At 40.1% G+C, this 11,456-nt stretch overlaps 1 protein-coding gene across 1 annotated transcript; it reads right to left on the minus strand.

The window, feature by feature from the left end:
* Positions 1 to 1,617: 1,617 nt before the first annotated feature.
* sbk3 (SH3 domain binding kinase family, member 3) lies at positions 1,618 to 6,255 on the minus strand. The gene is made up of 4 exons (XM_079227952.1): positions 6,073 to 6,255; positions 3,862 to 4,006; positions 3,192 to 3,394; positions 1,618 to 2,653 (listed from the first exon to the last, which is right to left on the minus strand). The coding sequence occupies exons 1-4, from the start codon at positions 6,076 to 6,078 to the stop codon at positions 1,883 to 1,885; spliced, it is 1,125 nt and encodes a 374-aa protein (XP_079084078.1). The 5' UTR covers positions 6,079 to 6,255; the 3' UTR covers positions 1,618 to 1,882.
* Positions 6,256 to 11,456: the final 5,201 nt, after the last annotated feature.

The raw sequence follows: 11,456 nt of genomic DNA on the forward strand, positions 1-11,456 counted from the left end.
GCATGGTGTGTAAATAGATGGGTCTGGGACCTATTTATAAGTCCATCTGGAGTGGCCCTTAGCAGGGGTTAGCACAGGCCCTACTGACACACACACACACACACACACACACACACACACACAAACACACACACACACACACACACCCACACACACACACACACCATACTGCACAATTTTAAAGTTGTATTTTTTTGCTGCCAAGTTCTTTGCATCTACAGTGGTAGACAGTTGTTAACATCATAGCATAATTAAGTTGTGGCAGAAGTGTGCAAAGTGGCTATAAGCAATACCAAAGCCTTCTTTTGGATACACTGCTTGAGGAATGCGGGTGATTTTTCAACCAGTAATTGTCCTGTGTGACAGATGTAGGACAACAATGCGTGCAGATTTCACGTGAGGTTTGTTTTACTGTCAACACGTCATCAATCATGTATCAAAGGAGAGTACAGTATAATATACAACAATAACAGTTCTTGTAGCTTCATAGTGGAACAAATATTTTAAATAAATTGTTTAAACAGATATATTTTCTGTTTAAATTTCTTCTTGACTGTTTGCAGTACTTTTTATTATTTATCTTTTATTTTTTTCTACATTGTTATGCACTAAACAGCAATACAAATTCCTTGTTTGTGAAAACCTACATGGCAATAAAACGTGTTCTGATCTTTAGTTCTGATAGCTTGTTTTTCCCGCTGCAGGTAGTACTATGCCCTGGATTTGCATCACACACACTTGGAAGAAGATCCCGCCGATATCACTATCAGGTTGTATTGTTCAGTCCAATTTTAGATGTGCTTCGTCTGCAGCACCTGTTGCTTCACCATGTCAAAGAGGTCACTTCATACGTACACTTTCTAGAGTCTCTCGTAGAGGTCAATGATTATTAAAAAAAATATTATTTACGATGTGTTTATGTTTCAAAATTGTGTTGCCTGGTTTATAGCTCACATTGTTGTATTACTAAAACATTATTATTATTATTATTATTATTATTATTAAGACATTACATATTTATTTACAAAGTGAATTAAGTTTATTTCAGTTGCAGCAGCAACCTGACAGGGGAAGGAGTCTACTTTCAACCAAATAACATACAGCTTAATCCTATTAAAACAAGTATCTTAGCTGGTCGATTACACTAATCACTGTTTTGTTACATTTCATTTCATTACATTCTTTTTTTAAATTTATAATCAATAATTTATGAAACCCTTAATGACTTTTGCCTTGCTTTGAAAGATCAAAATGTCTTCTGATCCCTTCCTCTCCTGCATCAGAAACATTTATATTTCAGTCAAAAAGATCAGCGCGGTCATGTTCGGGGGCTTGGAGCACAATAAAAGAAAAACAGAGGCAGTGGAGGGTTGACCTCACAGTGCAGTGTGTTTTCAGAGGTTGTATAAACTATTCAATTGTTTATAAACTATGAAGTATTTCTCTAAAATGCTAATTATCTTAATTGTGTAATAAGAGACATATCTGAAATCATGCGTGATCTATAACATTAACTTTATATGACAATGTATGTGTAACTCATGATGTTAAATCAAGGAGTTTATTTTACAACAATTGCGATACAGATGTTGAAATGCACGATGATAAAGCTTTTAGTTTCAAACTTTTATTGTATTTTCTATGGACTTCTCATTATAAACACACAAATTCACATATATACACACAGTGGAATACGCAATAACAATGGAAGTGGTAACTTTAATAAGGTGTTTAAGATGTTTATAAAAAAAGATATGAAAATATAGCACCTTATAGAATATACGTTTGTACTAGATTTAAATCAAGTAAAAATACATTGCAGCAATGTTTTTCAAACATATTGCATTCATTAAAAATCTAAAACAATTGTATAATACAAGGCTTATCTCTCCCCTCTTCCTTCCCGCATTAGCTCTTCTTCAACACCTCCTCCCTCTCTTATTTTTCTGGCCTCCTTCTCTGCCTCGTCTGCCTTCCTCTTCTCCTCGATCTCGGTCTCCATCAGCCACGGCCCTCCCAGGTAGCTCAGGATCTCCTCAGGGCTCCCTCTGTGTTTGGGTTCAGGGTGGAGCAGCTCCTTGAAAAGAGTCATCACGAGTGGGCTGAGGCCCGCAAACTGTGAGGGAGGAGGGTTGTCCCTTTGGTTCTCCTTCATGATTGTATAACTGTCTATTTCCTCCTCACCCCTCCACTCACCATCCCTCATCTTCTCCCCCTTTTCAGTCTCCCGGTCAAACCACTCCTTGAATCTACGATAGCCACGGTCGTCGTGGGTGCTCTCCTCCCAGGGGAAGCAGCAGGTTAAGAGGCAATAGACGAGTACACCCAGGGCCCAGCTGTCGATACATGGCTCCACCGTTATCCAAATGTCCTTCATCTTCTCCTCAGTCCCATCCCAATCCTTCTGAGCCTCCTTGCCAGGTTCCACCTCAGGAGTGCAGAAGGGAGACTCGTACCAGACGGCACGAACAGTGGAGCCAATGGCCCGGGAGAGGCCAAAGTCACCCAGTTTGACCCATCGACAGGAGCTGTCGCACAGGAAGATGTTCTCAGGTTTGATGTCGCGGTGGACGAAACCCAGGGAGTGGAGATGTGTAACCGCTCCGCTCAGCTGGGCCATCACCCTCTGGACACACTCTTCATTCACCCCGACCTAAAAGAGAAAGGCAGCCTTGGTCAGTTGCAGAAAACACACTCTATTACTTATTACAGCAATCCATATTTGATGACAGATAAAAATGAGGTGAGGAGATGCGGTTCAGAACATCGTTGGCGCAAAAATGAACAAAATCTCTTGGAAACCCTCACGTTGCTTCATTCATTGCCACGAGAGCAATCTCATTTTCAGTATACCAAACGCAGAGGAGGGCGAGCTTGAAGCCTTTATCAAGCCTGTCTCAAGTTTTTGCTGACATAAATGAGAGCTCAAAAGGGCAGCAGTTATATTTTGCATTAAATCTCTATAAGAGAGCCACATACAGATATCATGTGTAAGCTTTTTGACTAATGGATGGATGGGAATTAGTTGGATATATATGTAGTGGTGGCAACCCAACCAAACATTCTCGCTTTTGTTTTGCTGAAACCAGAGGAAACATGGTCTTTTCTTCATTTTACAAGAAAAGGTATGACTGGACATGCCATGCAGGGTATTAACAGCACATTTCATGCCACAAATCAGCCAAACTGACCTCTGACACTATCACACTGTAGAGGTCACCGTATAGACCAGCTTGCTGGGCAAAGACATAGTAGGACGGCGTGGAAAAGAAGATGCCAAGGGCCCTTGTCAGAGAAGGATGAGTGCAGTAGGAAAGAGAGAGATTGTATTCACGTAGGAAAGAGGTGAGCGAGGTAGACTGACGAGGGAAGAACTTCAGAGCCATAGGCGTTCCTGAAGGGGATGAAGCAAGACAATATGTGTTTTAACATCACTACATCTTATCAGCTTTGGGCAAAAAACTGTCATTAGTCATGGTATGTGAGTGTTGTCCATCAGTGACACTGTGAACAAATATAACTTCCCCTTTGGGTCGACTCTGTTACACAGCTAATCCACAGTTGCAGCAACTCTATCTCAAAGAACGTCCCAAAGCGCTTCATTATAGCAACAGCAGTGTAAAAGGTTAAGTGAACACTATCAAAAGACATATCTCTCCTCACGTTACTGCATCGGGTACCACACATGGCTTGTGTAGTCTAAAGAAAACTGAAGATAAAGTGCTGCAGTGGAGATTTACCATTTCACCCTTTTCAGATTTGATTTATTAGGATTGGGACATTTGAATGATGATTTGTATACACTTGTGCAGACTGACTGAATTGTTGGTCATGATCTTTGCACTTGAATCTTGCACCAACCTCTCTTTCTGTGTACAGATAACATGACCTTTCCGTAGGATCCTTCTCCCAGGAGCTTCACCACCTGGAAGTGATCGGATACCTTCAGATTGGTCATGGACTGCGCCGACAGGAAACATCGTTCGTCAAGTTCCTGAGCCGCTGCCTGGACACACACACACACACACACACACAAGAAAATCTATATTCATATTTATGGTAGTGATGATTGGGTCAATGGCATCAAAGAGAAAGCAGATCCACAGCTTGACAGAATGAAGTCTAAATCTGTCACCTGAACCTTCTACACAACTGTACACTTTAAATATTTCATGTCAGGATCCTACGGAAATGTCTTCAATAGTATCCTCAGGAGGATTGTTCTCTTTAAATTCTTTGCTCACATACTCCTAATCAGAGTAACCATCCACCTGTCATCCCAGCAGAGATTAGTGGAGCATTCATTGTGTTATGTTATCAGTTTGCAGATCTGGGATGATCTCCATTGTCCTATAGGAGGGATGAACTTCAGACGTCATCAACCCAATGTCTTATCAGGGTGATCAGAACATTTGACGCTGTCACTCAGTTTCCACCATCGTTCACATTCATGATGACTTTCTTTGAAGTAGATCCCGCACCACATACTCGAGCAAATTAGGAAGGCTGTGAACCGTTACCACACACAGCTTAACGCAAAAGATAAAACGATAACATGTTTTTAATTTTGACCTTCCAGAAGTTGCGTAACTGAGCTTGGTGGTCAACCTTGGTAGTCAACTGATATTCGATTAAATTACACCCGTGTATCTATTGCTGCAAACAAATGTAACATTTCTGCTGATTATTGCAGTAATATCGAAGCGTTTTTCTGATTTGGATTACATTTTCCAAACACAAATAAATCTCTGATAGCAATAAGAGATCAAATGGTGCCATATGAGTCTTTAGATTTAATTTGAGTTATTTGATGACAGCAGCTTTAAAACTGGATCTCAGTTATGAGTTAGTGCTCTACAAACATCTGATCTGCAGCCAAAAATAAGACTACCAGTTTCAGCCAGTCTGCGTGTGCTGCTTGGCACAGATTCAATGCATCTTTATTTTAAACAGAGCCAATGATGGGCCGCTTCAGGATCAATGGTGTATAGATTGATGTAGCTCTATATGCTCACCAATAAGACGTTGAGGGAAAACTGTGCATTTGAGAGCATTTTCAAGCATGACTTTTTTTTCAGGTAGGCTGATGGTAAAATAAACACATTAATTTAAGTTGAAACATGGAAAAACACTAAGATATTATTATCTTTGTTTCAAGTTTCAAGTTATTTATTGTCATATAGACAACAATAATAGAAGCAGTCGTTGGCAATGGAAATCTTAGCTCTCAAGCTCCCTCCAACAATGATCATTTAAATATGTATAAAAAAGAAAAAAACTAAGTAAGCATTATAGACATAAAATAGTGCAGAAGTTAAATAATAGTGATAAGAAATAAGATATATAAACTACAGCCATACATATGTTTATGTCTACTCGTCTTCACAGTTTTGAACTCAAAGCACAGTGATGCATTTCGGAATTCAGATCACAGTTGGGTTTTGTTTACAGAGTTGTTAACACTTGTCAGGGTTATCACATTATTACATTCTTCGTCAGCTCTTCATTCCACTCATGCTACAAATAAAATAATAGTATATTATGTATGGAGGCACTGACACATTAACCGTGACGGATGCATCGAAAACATTTGCTGCACCTGGTGCATCTTGATATTTGCTGTGTCCTTGTGAACTGAGGTGATTATTTATCAAACCCTATTAGTTAATGGCCTTGGTATACAGCGACAAGTGATCTGAGATTTTAAGAGGGGCTCTGCATGAGCTAAAGCCATTAACAAATTTGAAGTCCGACACAAGTGCTCAACATTACAAGCTGAAAATCCTCTCAACGACATTGTCTATCAAACCTTTGCAGCCTCACAGTAATTTTGCAATAAAAAGGCCTCAATGGATTTGTGCCATTCCTGCATCTCATCTCGTCATAAAGCTGCAATAACACTTGTGGAATATGATGCATAAAACCCCAACGGTTTGCACCAACAGGAAATAATTGCAGGTTTTAGTTGCAATTTTTACGGCACACTGTGACGATTTTATGAACTTGTCATTTAGGTGTGCATGAAACATTTAGCAGCTGGATTCACGCTCACAGGAATACATTGCAACTTACTGTCATCTTCTGTTCACTCGGTTGATCTCTGCTCACTTTCTTTCGACTCTTTTCAGCATCCAAAGACTTAAACTCCTGGCAACTAGCTATACTGTTCTCTGCTAGAGCTCAACTGTATGCCCTTTGCTTGGCTGATACTTGAACTGGAATTGAAGTTGTTGAAATTGTTATTTTCCCCTTTGCTCCGTGGGTCCTTTCAGTAGCACAGCAGCTTTATAGTGGAGGCTCATATATGTTTGCAGGAGACCTGGATATTGACTGTGTGACTGTGTGCACACGCACACTGAACGCCCTCCCTCTCTTTTCTTTCTCTTGTGCCAGCTCTCTCTATCTCGGCTGCTCTCCTGTTATGCTGGCAAATACGCGTGAACCAGCTACAAGGCATTTCAAACCTCTCCCTCTTTGCCATTTGCCCCCCCTCCCCTCACCCACTACACAGCAGTGTCAATACCCCACCATTTCCAATCTGCCACTCTCAGCCTGACCACATTAACCTGTAGCTCTGCTTCCTCCCCTTTCCTCAGCTGTCACTCACTTTTTGCAAATCCGAATACACCCTCATCCTCCTCCTCTTTCCATGTCTCTCTATCACTCTTTCTCACCTTCTGAGCCAGTCTGAGTCAGGAATTCCCTACACAGTGTAGGATCTCTCATTTAATCAACAGGTATGCTGGAACGATCGGAATAGGCCAAAAGGCTGTACCCATGATCCCTGAATGTTACTGGGATTACTGGGTACAGTTAAGCATGCCACTTTACTGTCCAATATCATTGTTCTTTCTTCCTGTACTATAGGCTAACTCTGCAGGAGGATGTTCATTTCCCCAAGATATCCTCAATTATTTTAAGTCTACACGAGGAACATCTTCAAGGTTTTTTTGTGCTATTTTCTTTTTTTCATCATCAGGCAACACCTTCCCTTCATCTTCCACTCTCTTGTCATGAAACCCATCTTGCTTTATCTCTTTCCAAGTGCATATAATTGCCTACTATCACACACTGACATGGCTAACAGCTAAAACTATGCCTTACAAAACACCTTTGTTCAGTGTTATGCTCTGTTTCCTACAGCTGCAGGTCAGGCCTCATCTCCAGCTCCCATAGCCTCGACACCCTCCTCCTCTTTCTGTCCACTCAGATAGATTTCCCCTGCTACATACTACAGGACTAGTCTTTCCACTGGCTCAATGGCTGTTTGTTATGTAACACAAACATTGGCTGCCATCACAACGATGGGTCCCCACTCAGGTTACTACCCTGCTGTGGTCATGTGGCTGGCTATGACCAACATGTACTTTCATGTTTGTGCTCGCACCATAGGGTCCTTTGGCCCCTGCTGTGACAACCTCTCCACCAACTAGAACTCAACTTTCACCACTTTCACTAAAGTTGGTGCCAGAAGAGTGTCACTTTCATTCACAAATGCAGGGCGTAAAACACACACACGCACATCAAGCTGAGATGCACAAAGTCGCATGTTACATGAATGTGGATTCATCGATAGTCTTGCACACATGTAGAGGACAGCTTTGTTGACAGTTACTGTCAAGTTACATAATGTATGCCTTTGCTATTTGGTGTGCTAAAAAAGGAATTTGTTTTTGACAGATGAGATGATCTTTCAACTCTTGCACTTTAAATAGTATACAACACACATGATATATTACCTGAGAGAAGACTGCAAGATTTGTTCACAAAGTAGGCATAAATTGACATAATATATAATTTCAGAAAATCCTAATTGTTAGCTGTTGACTAAATATATTAATACTTTAGTTGTACATGGAACAACATGTTTAAACGTCCTGATATGTGTTGTGAGACCAGTGCAATGAAAGAAATAAAATAGTTTGGAAATTAGGGAAAACCCTGAGAATTGGTTTTATAATAATTATATTCTATTGTGTTTCTTCTTGTACAAGTCATGACCTCTCCCACAAATAACAATGTCATGGTACAACAACATGATTAGATCTAACCCCAAATCTCTCATTCATCCTCAGTGAAGATAAAATGACATATAAAAAACACTTTTGAGAGACAAGGTTCATCACCTACAACATGTAGGTGATGTTTTGGTTACAAATATAAAGTAAAGCTGCACATATAGAAGCTGAGATCTATGAGCATCATCTGGACCAGATTTGACTGCTGAATTATATTTTGTTTCTGAAGAGGGTGTTCTCATAGTTAATTAGGGAATTATTCTGTTTTGCTAATATGTGCATCCAATTTACATCCAATTCTCGTTCTTGGATGAACAATGCCGTTTCAAACTATACCGTATAGACAGTGAACATTAAAGGACATATAACGTTTCTCCGTAACATTACAGTGCAACAATGTGTGTCAAAATAGATTTTATGTCTGTTCTTAACGCCTGCATTTGTTTTTTTGTTTTCATGAGATTAGTGTTTCCAAAGCAGAACAACAGAGGGTCGGTTATAAAGTTTGCTTGAGTCATGCTGCAATGATTCCTTCAGTCCCCTCCTCCCTGGAGAGAAGGCACAGATAAAAGGATAAAGAGTTGGAAGATAAAAGGGGAGCTTGTAACACACATGCACCCCAGCTGTGTTGTTCTGATCTATGAGGCTTACTATGTTTTATTTATGGACCTACTTATAGGCAACTCTGAGGGACTCTGTTCTGGGTTCACTTGATGTTAGAATTAGTTCAACGGTGCCTCTTTGTGGATGGTGTGTGCTATTACATTACAGAGGAGAAACCCCACACAGTGTCATGCTTTTTTAATGAAGTTTAGAAAGTGACTTTGGATCTCTTAATTTAATCAAGAATACATGTTGTTCAGTTTTGTATGACTCAATATGATGTGACCTGTTCCAGATTACTTTCAAACAACAGAGGATAGTCAAACAGCCTGCTTCTGTGTCTCCAACAAATACTTTTGTTTGGTGAACAGTCATACTGAGAGTCTGTGGAAATAAACATGATGTGTTTCTAACTATCTGTGCAAAAAGAAAGTGTGTAACCTACATTGCCTGAATGGCAAACATGAATGAAAGAAATAGCCCTGTGTGTGTAAGGATGATTTTAAAGCTGTATGGCTGCTCACTCAATGGACAGTTTAAGTACAGCTCTTATATAACCTAAACACATTTTAATAAGGGCCATGATGATGGTGACAATGTCTCATTTTGACTTTGGGCACCATTTTCACAATATCTAAAGTTTAATTCTAAAACCCTATATCATAATGAACCACATGCACTGGGTTAAGCCTACTAAATCAGAAATAAGGGACGGGCAATGTTAAAGCTTTTAATATATCATCACAAATGAATAGTGAATTAATTGAGACAGAAATAATGTCTTTTTTTAAATTAAGTTATATAACTATACCATATCTCACTACTCTGAATGGTGTCTCTTTTCATTGTTTGCTCTCTACATGTGTTTTATAGACTCAATCAAGTTCAATCATTTACCTCTGATAGGCCTGTATGAAAGTATACAACACATCAACAATCTAAACTATAAAAAGAAAGAGGGTGTGATTTATTTCCCTAGTGGTTGGATTTTGATTAAATAAGGGATTTAAACAATCAATCAAACGCTACACGTCCCCGTCTCTCTCGTTTGAACGCGTCAAACATTAACAAAACGTCGTTTTGTACATCTTTTCATTTGGGACTTTTATTTTTTTCACTGTTGGAAAGCTAATTAATCATTCATGAGTTTTCTACTACATCCCAGCAAAACAAAGCTACAGGGGGTGCGGTCTTTCCTGTCGTCGGGAACGGAAGCGGAAATTCGGCCATCTCCTCGTACATTCAAGCTACAACAGGGTCAGTACACACTTGATTGGGTTTTTTAATGTGGTGCGGTCGTCAGTATTTCTTGACATTTTAGCTCTTGATTTAAACGTGTGTATCCGACATTGTCCTGAAGCGGGACGTGTCCTCGTTGAAGCTCGGGCAGTTTAGCGGTCCTGTTGCGAACTAACTCGCAGGATCTAGCTAGCTAACTGCTAGCATGCTAGCTAGTCTTTTCCAGCAGCAGCAAGTGATTTTTTTATTTTATGAGTCAAACTGAGCGATAACCTTTAACGTCCGTTTCTAATCTACCGTGAGTCGGTGTTGTGACGAGAATATTACATTTAATCTGACGTTAGTTTGTCTGCCAGTTCGTACCGAGCTCCACCCTCCTGTCCCCCTGTCCAGACTTTACAGACTTTCCTCCTCTGGTATCAAAGCCTTCTGTTTCTATTCGCTTATGAGAGAAGAGGAGAGTTACCCTGCCGAGTGGCGGAAGGACGCTGACACTAACGTTTGCTTTGGTGATTGCTCGTAAACTTGTCTTTCGCGTACAGATTGTCTGACAGTTGTATAACGTCAGGCTGCTCATTGCCTCTGTGTGTAACACCCGGTTTCTGGTTAGCGAGCATAACGTCAGTTGATTTCTTAATGTCCCATTCCCTGAGCTAGCTTGATAACGTGAGGTGTGACAGGGGACGCTGCAGATGTCTGGTTGGGCAACGTGAACGCGAACAGTTGTTGTTGACGTTGTCTGGATGGGCAACGTGAAAGCGAACAGTTGTTGTCTATTGTTGACGTTGTCTGGATGGGCAACGTTAACGCGCACAGCTGTTCTCGGTTGGTAACGTTGTCTGTGTGTGCTAACATGGTGTGGGTAACTTATTCGTGGGGCTGTCCATGCAAGTGACTGGGGGATAAGTTGCCTTAGCTTTAGTGACAACTCTTAGCCCTGTTGTTTATCTATGCAACGCTAACTACTTATTATAACACTACCTGCGATTTATTGGTCCTTAATAACCCAGCTCACTGTCTGCTGATCTAAGTGAGGCCTCTGTCAGTCAACATGCAGCATAAAGTGATCCTGTATTTGTTGTCCCTCAGGTGTTTCATCTTAAACTTAGTTAATTAAACCACCTGAAGCCTTTTTTTTATTTTATTTTTTCAAAGCATCAGAGATTGTGGAGATATTTGAGACAACCTGAGATACAAAGGGCACGTTATGTCCCTTTATCAAAGATAAGTTAATATGCGTCTGAACTTTGGTACAGAGCTTCAGGACTCTCTGGACTGGATTTTGCAATACTTTACTTATGTTCAGTTATACAACATGGTTTCCTATTTGTCTATCCTACAAATCTAACCTCTGCCATGCTATGCTGTATGTGTCAGGCTTGGTTAAAACACTTTAAAAGTAGACGGCACAGTTGTGTCTTATAGCACATTTGTCATATTACTAGCTCACCAAAGTATATATACAACCTGAATTTCCAAATGCATAGATTCTCTAAACATTTGTAATCTTGTTTTTTAATTAATTTACTTAATTAAAAACGGTACACACGCATAGATTAAGTTATAGTTTATTTAAGACTATTATAAACAGGTTGC

The sequence above is a fragment of the Taurulus bubalis genome (genome assembly GCF_910589615.1).
Source record: "Taurulus bubalis genome assembly, chromosome: 12".
Classification (NCBI taxonomy): domain Eukaryota; kingdom Metazoa; phylum Chordata; class Actinopteri; order Perciformes; family Cottidae; genus Taurulus; species Taurulus bubalis.